Source organism: Centropristis striata, chromosome 19 (genome assembly GCF_030273125.1).
Source record: "Centropristis striata isolate RG_2023a ecotype Rhode Island chromosome 19, C.striata_1.0, whole genome shotgun sequence".
Classification (NCBI taxonomy): domain Eukaryota; kingdom Metazoa; phylum Chordata; class Actinopteri; order Perciformes; family Serranidae; genus Centropristis; species Centropristis striata.
The window spans coordinates 26278881-26298224 of NC_081535.1; the positions used below are offsets into that span (position 1 = coordinate 26278881).

The 19344-nt window shown below is 38.8% G+C and overlaps 1 protein-coding gene across 1 annotated transcript in view; it reads left to right on the top strand.

The window, feature by feature from the left end:
• Nucleotides 1-17786, top strand: part of shroom3 (shroom family member 3) — a 98328-nt gene extending 80542 nt beyond the window's left edge. The window contains exons 16-26 of the mRNA XM_059357671.1: nucleotides 72-255; nucleotides 1529-1856; nucleotides 4321-4397; nucleotides 6646-6734; nucleotides 7043-7811; nucleotides 7937-8183; nucleotides 8666-8811; nucleotides 11106-11205; nucleotides 11334-11499; nucleotides 12610-12731; nucleotides 14991-17786. Of these exons, the coding sequence (XP_059213654.1) occupies nucleotides 72-255; nucleotides 1529-1856; nucleotides 4321-4397; nucleotides 6646-6734; nucleotides 7043-7811; nucleotides 7937-8183; nucleotides 8666-8811; nucleotides 11106-11205; nucleotides 11334-11499; nucleotides 12610-12731; nucleotides 14991-15395 (2633 nt within the window). The 3' untranslated portion in view covers nucleotides 15396-17786. The remainder of the gene's footprint in view (nucleotides 1-71; nucleotides 256-1528; nucleotides 1857-4320; nucleotides 4398-6645; nucleotides 6735-7042; nucleotides 7812-7936; nucleotides 8184-8665; nucleotides 8812-11105; nucleotides 11206-11333; nucleotides 11500-12609; nucleotides 12732-14990) is intronic.
• Nucleotides 17787-19344: the final 1558 nt, after the last annotated feature.

Sequence of the window (19344 nt, forward strand, 5' to 3'; positions counted from 1 at the left end):
AACAGATCAATCATGTCTTTCTTTCCTCCTTCCCTCTCTGTCCCCTGCTGTCCTTCCTCCTCTCTTTCCAGTTTCCTCCTGTCACTCAGACACCCTCAGCCTCTCTTCCAGCTCCAGCCTGCTCTCCCTCCAGGACTCTGGTGCAGACCAAAACTTTTCCTCTGGAGAGAGGCGTCTCTTCTCCCTCCACCAGTCCAACCTCTTCTACCCGGGCACGGTGACCATTCCAAGAGCTCCAGTGCACCCATCTAATAGGTAACCTAAACCAGACACCAGCAGCATCTGGAATTTGATTTTCTCACCATTTTGACAGTATGTTAGTGCCGGTCTGTCAGTTGGTTGGTCCAGACCAACAATGATTGATATGAAATTTTGTTCAGACATTCATTGTCCCCAGAGGATAAAACCTCATGGCTTTGGTCACCAGCAGTTCAAACTTTTCACCTATCTAGTGACATAATTTAGCATTTATTGTTTTGAGTGAAATAGTAGCCTGGGTATACCCAGACTGCCTTGCATGCTCGATTTCATTTCGAACTGCAAACAGTCTGGTGTCCATGGCCATTTCTTAGCCCTGTTTTAGGAATCGAATCACAGAATGGGGAGGGACTGCAAGACGATGACGCATACTATTCGACAGACCGAAGCTTGTAGTTTTCTTACGGATCCAATATGGCTGCTGCAGATGCGAAGCTCTCTTTCAATCTAGCTATAGACAGTGTTCTAGATAGTTTAGAGCGAAAGTTGATTTTAAAGGAAGAACAATGCTTTTGCCTTGCTTCCGACAGGATTTGGCAAAAGCCTAATTTACCAACTAGCCCCGTTATCACTCACTGCTGTAATGCCGGTGATCTCGCACGCGATCCTGGGCAGAGCGGATCTGCTGAGAGACCCGCAGCTCATCTATTGCCCATAAAATCAGTGGATGTGTGTGGTTGAATGACATGAGGGAGGAATAAGGCGTAAAATTAAAGAATCTTGCAGAAAGCGAGAACTGGAGAAGCAAAGCAACCCCCCTCCCTCCAACACTCTCTCACAGACACACACACACCAACACACCCGGTAGACTGTGATCTGAAACTGTAGAGCCGCCAGAGCCAGAACATGCTGCAGAAAAACTTTGCAGAAGCAGAATTGAGCATTTTAGTCCAAAAGTAGAGATGGGCTAGTCTGGCTATGTAAACATCAGTCGTCTTCTTCCTTGATGCTTGCTCGAATTTCTGTCGCTCTACATAGGTCATCTGGTATAACTGATACGATTGGCTAAGAGCTACGTACAGACGCTTTTGATAGACATTCGTAGCGCCCAATAAACGGCTCTGGAGGATCGTAAACCACGCCTCCCCTACGGAAAAATGAATAGCTGGTATCCAGACTAGATCTCATTTGAAATATAGTCTGGCGGTAGCCAGGCTAGTGAAATGGATGAAGTCTCATGAAATTTGGTACTATGGGAATAACTCATATGAAGTTAGTTTATGACATTGTTATAACAACTTAATATCTAATTCCTGGTTTCTACTCCCAGTGTTCCCTCTGGCTCCCATTCTGAGCCCCAGGGTCAGGTTCCCCAGGCCCAGGTCCCCCAGGATGTCACCCGTGTAGCTGGGTTCAACAGACACAGTCTATCCTCCAGGAGAGAACTAGGTCTTGACCCCCAGCAGCTGGCCGCAGAGCCTCAACTCAACCTGGGACTGTCAAAGCAGCTCAACGGAGCTCTGCAGAGAGCTGGATCAGCTCGGGGCTCCGGGAAGTCGGCTTCTGCTGAAGATCTCCTGGAGATAACCGAAGAGAGACAACTGACTCCTCAACATTACCGCTCCCGCTCCAACCCCACAGTAGAGACACTGAACCAGGTAAGACTGTACGCCTACTAGGACCTCACATTTTAGCGGATATTGTTGCATTACAAAATGCAGCAGGTGTCTAATGCAGGATTGTCTACTCCAGTGGTTCTCAACCTTTTTTCAGTGGTGTACCCCCTGTGAAATATTTTTTCAGCCAAGTACCCACTAACCAGGGCAAAGCATTTTTGGTTGGAAAAAACAGAGGGCTGTGCCATCAGTGTCTGATTTATTAAACTTTGGAACTGATAAACACATACAAAATTCAAACATTTGAAAAAAAAACTATTTCAAAAATTTTAAATGTTAATAATCCATGACTAAATTTATTGCAAATATTTCTCATCACTAAAATGTAGTGATTCAAACTAATGTAGTAAAAACAGTGAGCATATAACCATTTAAAACTGTGACTGCTACGCTTCAACCACGACTCCATCTTTGAGTTTTCAAGTGATTGACAGGTGATGCCAGGTGGCATATGACAGGTTGGGTCCAACCAACCTGGTATGGGGGACACTCTGGGTTTTTAGGAGAACGACATTGAATAGCCTACTGAATATAAAATTAATTTTATGAACATACACTTATATTTTCCTAAAATATTAATTAAATAATTATTTTTTAAGGATTTTTGCATGCATGCTACTTTTTAAATGTATATTTTAAAATCTCACGTACCACCTGGAGTGACTTCACGTACCCCCAGGGGTACACGTACCCCCATTTGAGAACCACTGGTCTGGTGGACTGCAATTGCATGTCATCCGGCAAGGAGCTGTGGTGGCCAATCACATTTTCTGTGCAATAGTTCTTCAGTATACCTTGTGGCCGTTACATCAAGATCAAATTATTAAATTAATAGCTTCCTTTTTGCTTCTTAAAACGCCAGTGAAAGAGTTAAATCTCACCATTCATCTTATCAGTTTTATATCCATTCACATCTTTTGGTCCCCATTGGTCCAAAGATAAGAATATATTACTAACTCCAATGGATTGCTAAGAAAACAAATATGACATTCATGGCCCTCTGGATGACATTTTGCCATTAAGAGACATTTGGCCCACTGAGTCACAGAGGAAATACCCAGAGTCCTCAGAGTTTCCTGTGAGGTGCCAGAGAGCCGGGGACGTTAGCTGGGCGCTGTCCGATGTGGATGACAGCAAAGATAACACACACATACATACATCATACACACAGAGTTCTTAAAGGAATGCAGTAAAGAATGAATATGACTTTTATCTCCTCCAGTGATCAGAGCACATAAACATAATTAAAGTTCAGTCAGACAAACAGACACTCTGTCCTCTTATTTTAGATCCCACCACACGGTGCCACAGTCCTGCTTTTATGTTTTTAAGTTGGGCAGACAGAGAATTTAAAATGTCCTTGAGCACACCAGCAAGGACGATTATCTGGACTGCATAAAAAAAACAGTTTTGCTGTAGTTTTTGCACTTAATTCATGTGAAGTTGGGTATCTTTTCCAATGTACATGTAAAGAGGATGTTTGGTCACATTGTTTAAAGTAGTTTCAATGCTCTAACCCAATTCAGTGGCTAAACAGCTGACTTCAGGCTTTTGTTGTGTTTGTTTTCATTGTGTGATGAGGTCTGGGGTCTAACATGTGATTACTGATGCAATATTTTTAAATAGGTCAGAGGCACAGAAACAACTTTGTTTAGATGTATTAAAAAATAATAATGAAATCTATCTATCATATATTTGCTTTAACCCACTTACAATAAAAGGCATTACAATATGGCAGGGTTATTACAAAAAGGAGTATTTTAACCCTTTGGAAAAATGAAGATGCGCCTTCTTTCAAAAACTTGGTTAGCAGAAATAACCAACTTATTACATATGGAAAGGGTTTGACATAGTGTTTCTGTCCGCCCTGCAACCTTTGACAAAATTTGACAACCATTTCTTTACTGGTGTTTCCCTTGTAGTTGTGATATATGTTTATAAAACTGAAAACGTATGAATAAAATATGTGAAAAAATAAAAATAAAATAATAATAGTAATAATGAAAAAAGATAATAATAATAATGATTAAAAAAATGTTATTAATGTAGTTTAATACTAATTCCTTTACAATTAAACAAAAATAGACAATAAAGTTTCCATAAATAAATTAATGTTAAGAAACATCCCATATCGCTGTCTGCAGCACAGCACAAACAGCACAAATTCCCTTTTTCCCAATTTTAATAGAAGTGAAAACCTTGTTTTGCATCCTCTCTGTGATTTGGATCCGCTCTAAAATGTAATGTATTCAAGTAGTTTTATCAAACACACCTTTATTATTATTATGCATTATAGCAGATGACAGAATTAGGTGGGACTTAACTTGTGGGACTGTGTCACAATATAATAAGATATTATCACACATTATTGATCCCCAGCTGGGAGATTCACAGTGATATAAAGTCTAAATTTCCTTCTAAAAAACTTTATCCGTGTGTGTTTCAGGACTTCCCTCAAGGTGACGTCAGCATGTATGGGGTCTTCACCTCTGAACCTGGACATCACTCTCTGGCTGAGGACAGGTACGTCACATAAACATTCAGACCAAACAGCTGCTGCTTCAAATCCAACAGCAGGTTTATTCTCATGGCTGCCTGTCCTCTCATTGATTATGTTTTTATTCAGTTCAGTAGACTGTATTAGTGTGGATACAACAAGACAATCTTCATGAATGAAAAATCAATAAATGGTAGACTTTCAGATTAAAAGACAATAAATAATAAATAAAGACATTAAATCATAAACCAACAATGAAAAACTCTTTGGCTGAGGGGCATCGTCCTTTCTCACAGATGTTTTCTGTCTGATGGATCATGGGAAATCACATCATTTCTGCGCCGTTATTTCACCTCTCTTCCATAATAGGCTGTTAACATTTAGTCTGTGTGTGTGTGTGTGTGTGTGTGTGTGTGTGTGTACGTGCTTTAGGCTCTTTGCTATTTTAAAACCAACTGTGGCCTTATGAGTCCATGTGCCCTGCTGCTGGCACCGCAGAGGAATGAGAGGGAAGTAAGGGGATGAACAGAGGAGGTGAAAGAAAGGAGGAAAAAGGAGAAGAGATAAGGGAGGGGTGGAACTATGGGAAAGATAGATGAAGGGATGGAGGTGAAAAGAAGGAGTGTAAGGAGAGGAAAGGACATGAAGGGAGGACATGAGGGATGATGAAAGTAAGGATAGAGAAGGTGAAAAAATGGAGTTAACCCTTTGGAGTCTGGGGCTATGTTGTCTGTATAGACCAGTTAAAGATCTTTACCGGTAAGTGTTGCTATCACCTATTTGACCTGATTATTATTTTCATTTTGACTTACTGGATCAACATTTTGAACACAAATTACACAAAAAACACATAAAAACACACAAAAATATGAAATTTTTTTTACTAAAAACACACCGGCTTTATTTTTTTTTTTTTTACAAAAACACACACATATATTACAAAAAACACAAAGAAAACAGGATGGACTCCAGAGTGTTAAAGTAAGGAAGAGAAGGGAAGGAAGGAAACGAGGTAGTTCAAAAGTCTGAAATTGAATTCCAGACGGAGAGAGGAAAGTGGGAAAGGGGACAAAGGAGTCATATGAGAGAAGTAAAGTAAAGAGGAGTTAAAGTAACATTAAATGGGAGGGAGAGCGAAAGGGAGGAGTGAGTGAGGGAGTGGAGTGAAGAAGAGGAGTTAACGAAGGCAGGAAGGAAGGAATTTCAGGAAGCAGAGAAAACTCCCTGACACGGGAAAATAAACAAAATACCAACTCCGGCCCACAGGGATTTATCCACTTAAAACTCTTAAATATGTTTGCTCTTAAAATGTGAAGGTCAGAGGTCGCTTCAGGAATTTTCGTCAGTGTGTTTGTTTTCACAGATCTGTCTGGTGTCTGAATATTACCAGGACCATGAACGCACCACTCCTGGTTACTTTATCACAACATACAATCAGATCACTATGAGGAAGCTGGGCTGTAGAAACAAGAACATGATCACATATTGGAAGGCCCATAACACAGTATTTTCCTGCATATCTATTAATTTTCCAGATTATCCATCAGTTTTTTCCCTATTATCCAACCAGTCTAAGGTCCTGCTTGTGTGCAGTGTTTGTTACAGCCACAGTGTCAAAGTGTTGGACAGAACAAACAACATACTGACAGTTTAGCTATTGTTAGAAATAGAGTCTGTCCTGATGGTGACTATAGAGGAAAAGTGCTTGAGATAATCCTTTCATGATGATGAGTAATATTGTCTACAAATTTGATGCCATGGAGAGATCCACAGCCACCGCCCATAGTTAGAATATTATAAAATGAGTAAAACTGATAAATGGTCAACACTAAATATTACATGTATAATATGTTGACCAGTCAAGCAATTTATTGGGAATTTTTGGAAATTTTAAACCTCAACCTACTTACTTTTCCCCCTTGTTTTTGTGCCTAAATAAACAACTTTTGAAATCAGTCTTTGAGGAATCGAGGGATAGAGCTCCTAGTGTCCAATGACTGATTACCAGAAATGTCCAAGCACAGCAAAATGAAAAGAAAAAAGAAAATATAGGGTCTCTAAAAGACTGCCACACACTTCTGATGAGTCTTAAGTGATGACTGAAAGATATTTCTTTGAGTTTTACATGGTTTTTCAGAAAAACCTCCTCATTCTGCCTCTAAATGAGATCAAATGTGCTGCTCTTTGACGGAGAGATTTTGTAAACAAAACTGAACCTTATGACAGTCCATTGGGATGTTTATTTCCGTCTAAAACTTTCTTTCTGTCTCTCAGACCTGCAGAAGTCCAGCTCTCTGGCAATCTCGTCTCTCCTCAATTCTCTCGAAGTCTAAGCGCCGTCCAGTCTGCAGGACCGTCGGAAGGTGAGCAAAATATATAATCATTCTATGGCTGTTGATTCTGAAATGATGTGACCATGATAGATATCTCCTAGCACTAGTGATGTGCCAGTGAAGCCTCATGAACCATTTTCATTATTTTCTGAGCCCACTAGATGGTGCTCTCAACAAAGAGCTGAAAGCACACACAATTACCATAGCTTCAGCCTTTCTCTTTAAACCAATAGCACCATCTAGTGGGCTCAGAAAATAATGATTCATGAGGCTTCATTGGCACTTCACTACTGAGCACTGTGAATCCTCTCTGACCCTTCCTTGTGTTCTTATCCTAGATCCAGGCTCCGCCCACACTCCTGTCACTCGTAGGGAGCGACAGAGGAACAGTGAGCGGCAGCGGGCCCACAGCACCGCCACCTTGGCGGCCTCTGTTGGCCTGCCCTGCCCCCTCTCCCCATCGGGGATTCAAGATAGCGCTGAGTGGCATGCTAGCGAGAGGCTGAGCCAGGCCAACCTGGATGCCATCACTTTCCCAGGCATCCCGCAACCGAGCACAGGTGACAGTGAAGGAAGTAACACTACTGACTACAATGAAACCCTGGTGACGGTCAGACAGACAAGACACAGTTTGAGTGATGCCACCATATTAGAAGACACTGTCAAGGACACGTTTAGAGGAAGAGCCTTCAGTTTAGAGAGGACAGGATGGTATTCTGCAGAAAACGGCAAACAAGTTTCGCCAGTGCCAGCAGCCCTGCCCGATGTCCAGCTTGCAACCCCACCAAACATGGACGGCAGGGCCATCACGCCGTCTCCTCCCCCATCCTCCCATCCGTCCATCCCCCGGCACCTGTCCTCACTGCGAATCTCAGAGTCCAGCTTCTTCAGCATAAATGACCAGCAGCAACCTCTCGAGTCCTCGATAGGCCTATCGCAGGAAGACTTTGACGAGGTCTTCCTCCAAAATCCTGCTCCTCCATCACCTCCTCCACCAGTCGAAGAGACAAGTATCTTGGAGGATTTCCCTCCTCCTCCTCCTCTTCCTCCTCCTCCTCCTCCTCCCCTGGACTTGGAGCAGGAAGCTGGACACCAGACTGCAAGAAGGTTAGCTGGACAATATATTTCATATTTGAACCTGAATTGAAATATTATCATTAAGAACCATTTCTTTTATTTTCATACTGGCTCTTTCTGTTTTTCCACTTCTCTGTTCTCTTCCCTGCATTCAGTCCTAGCATGGAGGACCTAAACAGCTCCATCATTGACACCAGGAAATCATCCCTCCACTCTCCTCCAGTGTCCCCTTCCCCCTCCATCTCTCCTGCGCCTGTGCCCATCCTCCTAACTTCCCCTAAGACACAGCCTTTCCCCATCACCACATCCACTGAGGACAGCCTAGGTCTTGAGTACCAGCCACTACCCAAGAGGGAAAAAACATCAGAGGAGCTTCGAGTGGAGGCGCTGGCCCGGCAGCTGGTGGGTACCTGGAGTCAACAGTAAATGAAGCTGCTGTACCTAGTTCTGTAGTACCTAGAAGATTCAGTGTTTAACTTTGTCATAGTATCTTGTTCTGACTCTACCTTTGTCATAGTACCTAGTTCTGACTCTACCTTTATAAAAGTACCAAGTTCTGACTCCACCTTTGTCATAGTACCTAGCTCTGACTCTTCCTTTGTCATAGTACCTAGTTCTGACTCTACCTTTATCATAGTACCTAGTTCTGACAATACCTTTGTCTTAGTACATAGTTCTGACTCTACCTTTGTAATAATACCTAGTTCTGACTCTAAGTTTGTCATATCACCTAGTTCTGACTCTACCTTTATAAAAGTGCCTAGTTCTGACTTTACCTTTGTCATAGTACCTAGTTCTGACCCTACTCTGTCGTAATACTTAGTTTTGACTCCACCCTTGCTGTGATATAGATAGATTGATTTGTATTTTTTTATTGTATCCAGTTGTTGCAGGACCGCTCTCTGGTGCCCCTCCTGGACACATGGGGGGGTAAATCCACTGTAGAGCTAATGGAGGAGATCTTCCCAAACAGCAGACTGGTTGGTAAATCACCATGGCAACGAAGGGGCAGTAGCAGATTGGATGACAGGTAATTCTTTCATGAAATTTTAAGTAAACTAAGACACTAATTTTTTGTATCAACCAAATAGTGTGAGTTTTTGTGTGAGTAATTTTATTTATTCACCAGCAAGCATTGACTGTAAACAGTACAGAGTAAGAGTTCAAAGAGCCTCTCCTGTGATAGGCTGATTTTTCCTGTGGTTTAACTGAGCTGGTTTGTTTGCAGTATAGATGTAGAGAAGAATTTCCTGTCTGGTGATTATTACTGTGGTCCCTCTTACCACTTAGTTAGTAATAACAGGGAACTGCAGGAAATGAAGTAAAGTGGGTTTCAAACAGAAAAGTGGATAGAAAGAATGCACTAAACATCACAGACTCATTTAATGATGGAGGGGAATCACACTGAATTTCCTTTAAAGTTTTATGTAACACAAAATAAAGTAGTCATTAGATGACAATTGCTTAAAGTGACTTTATGTAACTGAAGGATGAGACAAACATTGAGGGGACTTCACTGAAGAAACAGCACAAACGTCTGCCGTCTCTACATGATGAAGCCTTTCCAGTCTGTGACATCTTCAATGTGTTTTGGTTTAGTGGTGAACATGGTGTTTAGGGAAGGAATGTTTTCTCATTATAATAAAGGCAAACAACCATATAGAGGCATCCTTTTCCTTGTATACATGATCAGTCAAGCTAGTTACAGGAAGGTAGTTTTTGCTTTGACCTTTGATCCTTGACTGTGACCCTTGTTTTCTTTTGTTATTGTTAACATGATGAATGAATGTCTGCTCTGTGTATTTCCAGCATCTTTAAATCCATTAAATGTATTTTTAGTTCAGAAAATTCAATCAGACATGGAGATGATGGAGCAAATGACTGGTTTTGGGGCATTGATGCCAGGTCTTGCAGCAGGTACATTAGGTTCGCTTGAATTTGTGTAGTTTATCTGGAACCAGGACAGATTTTTTTTAAAATGCTTTCCTGTTTACTGAGTGTTGAAGTGAGACAGTGTTGGCATTGTCATCCAGGACAGGAGAGACCAGACAAACCTGATCAACGTTTCTCAACAGTGGAGTGCAGAGAGAGTCCAACCACTTTACACATTGTTTCATTTAATTTCACTACACAGTTGAATCACAGAAGTACTGTTTCATTGACATTTTTGAAGATAAGAACAAAAAAACTGGTCTTAGCCGTAACACCCATTAGTTTAAGCTTTTCAATGATTAAAAGGCTGAAGTCTCAGTTCAGAGCACAGATGTGACTTTTTTTTACTGTCTTTCCTTATTTCTGTAGCAGATGCATGCTTGCTTTTCTTCTCCTTCGCGTCTGATAAATAAAAGTATGGCAAACAGACAGATGGCTTCCTGCAGGCTAAACAGCTGGACAATGCTGACACCTAGTGGTCAGAGTTGGCACAACACAATGGATGGAATCTGAAATACTGCACAATGCAAATTTTAATGTGAACTTCTTATGATCAAAGCCCTTCTCCACCTCACTGTTTTTTGCTTCTTTCTTTCTTTTGCCATTGACTGATTGTTTGAACATTTTGTTGGCTGTATTTGAGGGAAGTTGGATGAGTTTTTAAAGTATTGTTTATAGAAGTAGTCAGATTCCAAATATAATATACAATATTATAGCATTAATAAACAACATAAAAATGTCAAGATGTCAAAAAAAATGGAAAATCTAAGCTAGATACCTTATTTCTATAGCCTTAATCCTTATTTAATGTTATTATCTGGCAAGTTTTTCTCTTTGTTTATTTGTTGTTTCTTTCTATAGTTTCTTCATTTAATTTAATTTAATTGTGTTAGTAGTCTTATTCTTTAAATCATCATTTCTTTCCTTTTTTATTGCTTCCTATTTCGTCTTCCTTTTTTTTTTACTGCATTTTTCAGAATACATGCACTGTATATGACCTATATTAATATATGTCCAACCGCTTAGGAACTGAGTTGGAAATTACGTAGATACATGGCCAAAATGAATATATCTATTTAATTAAATAACCATCTAGTGATATTCTCAATAGCTTAAATGGATTCCTTGACCCAGAAAATGTATATTTTGACACATAGATTGACCTTCTAAGTGGATTGGAAGATATATTGGTTCTCATAGATTTCATATGGCTGCCTTCCGATCCGCCATCTTGATGAAATTTGGTGCTTTTGTCCAGCATGTCCCCTTTATTTTGCTAAGCAGCCTGACCACTGTATTTAGTGATTTTTTTTAGGAGGAAATAACATTCACATAATCATTAAACAAATACATTTTCTAATTAAGGTTTTTGTTTTGTTGTTTACTTCTTAGGATCCAAGATGGCGTCTGTGATCCCTCTCAGAGCATGACGACTAATGAAGGGAAGGAGACGGATCTGGATGAGGATGAGAAAGACCTGAACACTAGGAAGGTAAAACATTTTGGTCTTTAATCTTCTCCTTCTTCTTATTTTCATTATTGCTTGTTATATAGATTAAAAAAAGAAGTGACACTGGTTAAACTTCTGGGTATTCTTTTGTTTCTCGTCCTGTTCACCAGGTGGAGTTGTGTGAGGCTCTGAACCACAGTGTGGCAGCTCTCAGGCAGGAGAAGGAGGTGCTGTGTGGGGAGCAGAGATGTCACCAGGCGCTGGGGACGAGCATTGAAACCCTGGTGCAGGAACACCTCAAAACCAACGAGAAGGACAAGTACAGCATGTTCATCGGTACGACATCTAACTGTCACTGTAAAAAAAAAAAGCGATATAACTATGATTAATTTACAATATTCAGTGAGTACAGCTCTGATGGGACTTTGAAGAATCAGAATCATCTTTATTGTCATTGCACAGAGTAACAAGTACTAGGACAGCGAAATTAGCCATCAACCCGTCCAAACGTATAGTTAAAACACACATACAATATGACAGAGGTGGACAGGACAGGGAGACTGGGATGAAAGAAAAGAAATACAGCACAACATGAGGAGAGGAAAGGAGGAAAAAACTATGAAAAAAACCTTGGCAACATAAGCACATTACTGCCCTAAGTCTAACTGCAGTAACTACATTTTTGGTCGAAACTGAGTTATAACTAAAAATGAACTCCTTGATGTCTGTTTTATATTGTGACAAAGTTTTAGATTTCAATTTTGCTTTATTTCAGAGAATTAATTATATAAAAACCACAAAATCCAACTCAAAACCAAGTACCGCAGTCTGTTTTGGATATATATACTAATTTAAACATACAAATCATAGAAATTATAATTTTATTTGATAAGGAAATTATTATCTAGCTAGTGATTAACTAAAAAAGAGAGATTAAATTATATTAAGACTAAAATACAACATTACTTTATAATATTAAGTTTGAATCAAGTTGTTAAACACTTTTAAATACACTTATAACAAAATCAATTTGAAAATGTTTATTCACTGAAAACAAAATGTAAAAGCTGAAAGAAGAAAACAACATTATAGTGTCTGCGCTCTGGTTTTGCTGTAAAAGGTTCTAATAGTGATGAAAAAACAGAGTGCAGTAACTACATTTTTGGCGTCAAAGGTCATATAAATCATAATGACTTTTGAGCGTAAAAATGACATCATCAATACATGTAGAAATAAGAGTCATATCACTTATTTACATATAACCCATTAGGCTGGCCAGTTAAAACACGTTAAAAAACTTTAAAGCAGTTTTTCTCAGTTTTACCCTTAGCTTAGTTACTGCAGTTAGACTTTGTAGGGCACCATGCACTTAACACAATACACTTCACAACAAGAACAGACTTGATGATGTACCTGCACTGAGATGTTACCTGGTTGTGTTTGCAGGAGATCTGGAAAGGATTGTGAACCTGCTGCTGTCTCTGTGCAGCCGGCTGTCGAGGATCGACAGATCTCTGCTGGCTCTGGAGAGAGAGGAGCTGACACAAGAGGACGCAGCAGAAGAGAGGGTGAGACACTCTGTTTACTAGTGATGTGCCAGTGAAGCCTCATGAACCATTTTCATTATTTTCTGAGCCCACTAGATGGCGCTCTCTGTTCAACAAAGAGCTGAAAGCACAATCAATTATCATTGCTTCAGCCCTTTTCTTTAAACCAATAGCACCATCTACTGGGCTCAGAAAATAATGATAATGGTTCATGAGGCTTCATTGGCACATCACTACTGTTTACCTGTTATCTATGACTCTATCTACCTGCCCTTCCATCTGTAGCTCTGTCTTCTACTATATGGATTTAGAGCCTCCTGTGAGTTAAATAACTGCAGGTCGTTTGTGTTTTTGCTTGAAGTGTTCTTCATATTATACATATTCTCCACAAAGTACCAGTCAGGGTTACCTAAATACAGAGGTCTGACTTAGGTTGTGTTAATTAGTCCTATTATTAATGACAGCTCTGCAAGCATTTGGTGTCATCTAAATATTATTAACTTATTTTGCATGTCCTCTCCTCTGTCTCCCACTTTCTATCTGACACTTTCAATAAAAAGCATGAAAAATAATCTTTAAAAAAAAAAAAAATAAGGACATTTCTAAGTGACCCCAAACTTTTGAGTGGTAGTGTATGTGTATGCAAGCTTAAGGAAATATGTTACTGCATAGCTTTCTGATTTATCCATCAAAACATTTTGCTTAACTTACAGAAATATAGTTATAGCCTAAAACTTACATTTGGATATATAACTTATTTATAAAATAAAAACGTTTTCCCATTCTTCCTGCTGATGCTCTAAGCCTGTATCCAAGCCTATGTCCTTTTTTTTGGTGCTTCAGCACCCAATAGTTATAACCTCACACATTACAACTGTGTGCAAGCATGCACGATACCCAGGCCCTCAAACTAAAGCAGCTAATTGGAATTTTAAAAAAATGTCTATTTTGTTCTAATGCATCCAGTAAGCAGACCAAGTGTCTGCCATTCCTACAACCACTCTATTTTTGTATGCATGTTACAGTTTTTCTCAGTCACTTTGGTGCATTTCTCACATCACTCTTTACATTTGCACAACAGTTAGTTCAACCTCCACAACATTTAGTCATTTGTGCTCATCATAGTAGCAGTTTCTCATTCCTAACAACACGTTACAAATGCTTTTGGACATGCATCAATTGCTTTCATACAACTCTCTGCTGTTTTATAACATTATCATTGCTTACGTCATGTCAGTCAAAATTAACTCTACTTGTGAATGCTGGATAGTCATTCCATATAAAACTAACAGTCCTCATTTCATTGCTTGAGTCATTACATACAAAATGTTGAACTAGTTGTCAAAATCCGTTTTATACATTTCTTTTAAATCTTTATTTTTTTCTTAAAATGTCTCCAGAATTGAACAATTTCTTTGAGGTGAAGCTCAGCTTTCACTTATGAGAAGGCTGTGTGAAGCATTAGTTGAACCAATGATAAGCCACTTCTCTACAATCACTCAGAGCTGAATCCATAAACCATAAACACTTTACAACATATATGAACCAGCAGGACATAGTGAGGACCATTTCTACAACACTGTGACACTGGACTGTCACAGCTCGACCCAAAGGGACGCCATGTTTGTTGGAAATAAGGCTGTTTTTTCCTTTTGCACAATGCTGTAAACAAATTAGAATTGAAAAGAGCATATGCAATAAAATGTGAAACATACATATTCAGTGTGTTTTACTCAGTTACCTCACTAAATACAGTAATGTGTAACTTTACTGTAGTTTTCAAATGGCTGTGTAAATAGTATATAGTCTGTCTGGAGTATTTTCAGGTAGTGTCACCAAGATCTGACTTTTTAGCATTGAAAACATTTCCAGAGTAAAGTGTCATAATGAAAACATGACAGAGACATTTGACTATTTTGTTCATAAACATGACACTTTCATTGACATGAATACTTGCTTTTGAAAAATGAGCTATGATCCATTTAGAGCAACTGACACGCTTCTGCAGGTTATCAACTAGGTTTTGCAGTTTGTACTAATTGTTTTGAGAAATGCATTAACTGTTGTGCAAATGTTAATCGTGATGTGAGAAATGCACCAAAGAAACTGATAAAAACTCTAACATGCATACAAAAATAGAGTGGTTGTAGGAATGGCAGTCACTTGGTCTACTTACTGGATGCATTAGAACAAAATAGACATTTTGACTTAAATAAACAATGTAACATTACTGAATAAACAAAATTGTGTTTAAATATTTTGTTGTCTCCTCACATTCAGGAGTCCCTCCACCACAAGCGCTCTCTACTCCTCGGTCAAACTGAAGACGCCCAGGAGCTGAAGGAGAACCTGGACCGGCGGCAGCGCGTGGTCCACGCCATCCTGTCCGGCTACCTCACCGAACCGCAGCTCCAGGACTACCGGCGCTTCGTCAGCACCAAACCCTCCCTTCTGATTCGCCAGCGGCAACTCGACGACCTCATACGGCAGGGGGAGGAGCAGCTGACTCGATTGGCCGAGAGCCTGCCGCAGGAGGTGGCGGAGGCTCACGGGTGGTCCAGAGGGTGCCTGTTCTCCTCGTCGGGCCCCAGCCTCTGCTCTTCCCCTTTTCAACCGCTGCTTCCACCCACTGTGATTCCAGGCCCCTCCCACTTAGTCAGGTCCACCACTGTGACATCACTGTGATGTCACGGACAGGCCGCTATTAGTGGCAGTGAAGGATGGGAAATGAAAAAGAGACAACTGGCTCCCTAAAACTTGAGTGAAGGAGCTTTACATGAAGGATGAGCGGGCCTGGAACAGGCTCGGCTCACACTCAAACTATGCACGCTTCACACAATGTGCCTCGTTCTATTCACACGTGACTTTACGTTACACCTTAGCATCAGCAACCAGCGCTGTGTGGAGTAAACTGCCTGCTGCCAATATTTCTAATGACCCTCTGCTCTGAAAAGTGATTTCTAAAGGACCACCAGGTTTTGTCAGGTTGGACGTTCATCATCAAATACTAGAAATATACACAATACAAAGGACAATTCCAGTGTTATTGGTCATTTCTTGTAGTTTTTACAGCTGTTATCATGTTCGAAATACTTATTATTATACTTTCAATATCTAAATATTCTAAATATCTCAAGATGCATTTTCATCCACCAGGTTGTTTGTTTTTTTGGCAAAAAATCAAGAAATTTTTCATCTGGCTGAGGTGGAAAGGTTGGTGTATAGATAAAATCTAAAATGCAAAAAAAAAAAGTGTAACGGAAACAGATTTAGCAAATAAATAATGACATACATGAACTTGAACTTTCAAATCAAATCTCATATTTTCATCCAGTTTTCACTGTGGCCTCTATTTTCTGTAATCTGCTTTTATTAACTGCTAATAATCACATATTCAATTCTTTTTGCAGATTTTCACAAAATTCTGGTAAAATTTGTGAAACACTTGGAGGGAGAGCTGACTCAGTAAGAATGAGAGCAGTGATGCTCTGTAGCATAGCTGTAATTTATGTTAAATATTCAAGATAGATAAGAAAAAACCCACATTTCCAGAAATATTACAGATGGTTTAATCAAACTGACCATAATCCTGGTGCAGATACTATAGGTAAGACAGCAGCCTCAATTAAAAGTAAAAAGGATATACATTTTATTTTTTAATGTCAAGAAAAACTCTCGCTGGAATTGTCCTTTAAACAGCCCTGATGATTCTTTCAGGAACCTCCAGGAGTTTCTGATGACAAGACAAAGTGAGCAGGTGTTTTATCTCCCAAAGACAAATTATTATCATCTTTACAATAACATATGATGATTTTGTCATCTTGTCAAACTCTTCAGAGATTTATGGCCAGATCAGCTTATGTACATGTACAGTTAACTTACAAAAACAACACCAAAATCTGGGGGACACTGTTTTTTATTTCACTACTACAGAAGCAAATAAAATCTGATCGTGGAGGGTAACTGCTCAGATCACTATCACATGATACTGTAACACTACTACAGCCTGTTCTCCCCTCAGAAACGTCAGTCTAGGTCGTGTGTACAGGCAGCGAAAAACAAACTGTATGTCCCTGCATTCTGTTAGAGGCTGGGGTGGTGGATAGTGGTGGATAGTGGTCGACCGATACAGGTTTTTTAAGGCCGATACCGATTATGTTGACATCAGTCTTAACCAATCCCCGATATGTGCTGCCGATTTTTTTGGGCCAATTCTTGAAGCCGATATTGCCTTTTCTCCCTCCATTTACATGATAAAAATGACACAATGATAACAAATGTTACACAAGTCTCAATTTAAACAACAAAAGAAACATTTATTAACAAAACAAACAAAACATATTAACAGTTGGATAGGCCGATGCCGATACAAGTCAAAAACGCAAATATCGGTCTACCTCTAGTGATGGATGGGTCTGACTTTCACCCAGGAGAGTAGGGTTCGCATCCCATGTGAAAACAAAAGTAAGTTATTTTCATCAGTGTCATGTAAAACCATTGTATTGTATATGAAGGTCTTTCCAATGTGCATAAAAAAGTGTTAACATGCATTTTTTATGAAAAACAAGTGAATTATCCTCATTAGACCATGATCTGTGAGAGGTAAAGAACAGCACTGCGTTAAATATTGGTTGAAAAGGTTAGTAATGGAGTTAATAATGAAATATAAACAATGTGTTTTTTAGTTTCTGACACTTTTGTATAATTAAACATGCCCCTTGGTCAAATTGACCTATGAACAGAGAAACGAACATAACAGGAGGATTAAATTGTCTTTCAAAACGCCTTACCAGGACATTTTTTTCCCTAAGCCTAGATCAGTGGTTTTGTAACATAAATCCACAAAAACGTTTGTGCTATTTTTAGAAAGCGGCGCTGTACCGCAAACTGTGAAACGCAAGCCGCGATACTTACGTACATTTAAGTGTCGGAATTTGTAATTTGTGGCACTGACTACTGATGTGCCAATGAAGCCTCATGAACCATTTTCATTATTTTTGGAGTCCACTAGATGGTGCTGTTGGTTTTAACCCTTTATCAGACAAAAAACTATATTTGGTAACTTCAGGTAATATTTCAAGAAAAAAGTTGCAAATTTACTAGATTAAAGTGGCAAATCTACAAGAAAAAAAGTTGCAGATTTAAGAGATTTAAAGTGGGGAATAAAGCAACTTTTTTTCTCCCAGATTCACCACTTTAAATCTCATAAATCTGCACATTTTTTTTCTCGTAGATTTGCCACTTTAATCTCGTAAACTTTTTTCTCAAAATATTTTCGTATGTTTTTTTTTACATATTCTGGCTGTATGTAATATCCTCCAATATTCTCTAGGATTGAAATTTGGAATTTGCAAGTATTTCAATGAGTGCCCTGTTATATAGGGTTAAAGTAGTGAATCTGGGAGAAAAAAGTTGCTTTTTTCCCACTTTTTTCTCATAAATCTGCAACTTTTTTCGCACAGATTCGCCACTTTAAATCTCTTAAATCTGCGACTTTTTTTCTTGTAGATTTGCCAGTTTAATCTAGTAAATTTGCAACTTTTTTCTTGAAATATTACCTGAAGTTACCAAATATAGTTCTTTTCCTGATAAAGGGTTAAGAAACAGGCTGAAGCTATGGTAATTGAGTGTGCTTTCAGCTCTTTGTTGAACAGAGGGCGCCATCTAGTGGACTCAGAAAATAATAACAATCTATCATGAAGCTTCACTGGCACATCACTAGTACTGACACACGACCTCTTCTGTCGTTAAGGAGGGAGAACTTGTTGCACTACTACTGTCACTACTGCCTGTATTTCTGGAGCTTGTAGCACTTTTTACTGTAGCAACTTGACTACTGTTTGCTGCAGAATTTACACTGAATGATAAACGTTGTTCTACTGCCTCTTTAAAAGTTGATGGGATGAAACATTTGATGTAAAAAAAAAAAAAATTAAAAATGGAGAAGTTTAGATTCCAAAGATATTCACAGCATGACATGTTTGCAGATTTGTTATAAATTTGGATTTGAGGTTTTGTTTTGTCCATAAACCTTTTCTTTTGTCTCCCCTTTGTTCAAAGTTTAAGCATTTTACTTCAGATTATTCTCTCAGTGAGTGTCAGATATTTAGACAAATGCCACAATTTACTTTACCAAAAGATATTTAACTTACATTTATATAAAACACAGAAAAGAAGCAACCTATAAATCATTGAAATTGCTGATAAATGTACTTTTACAATCACGTTTAAATTAATTAAACAGAGAGTTGTGTCATTAAGTGCCTCGCTCAGTTTTGGATGGAGATTTTCAAACTGGAATCTTCCCAGTAACAAGCTGTTTCACACTGTTTTTTAACTCTAGAAACAGACTTTCTTAAATTATTTTAAAAAATAAGACTAAATTCATTTTCCTAAAATTGCCCCTTTAACCGTTAAAAAAGTGTCCTTTTCATGGGTAAATAATTGCTGAAATCCGGAAATATTTTTCTGTATCACTTTGTAATAACCATTACTAATAACTGGTAAATTGATACTTAATTATATTACAGCTAAAAGTGTTTGTTTTTTTACTGTTAACAAACCATAAAGGGATTATGCATAAAAATACTAATCTATTAAATTAAATTAAATTATTAGTAATACTAGAATTTAT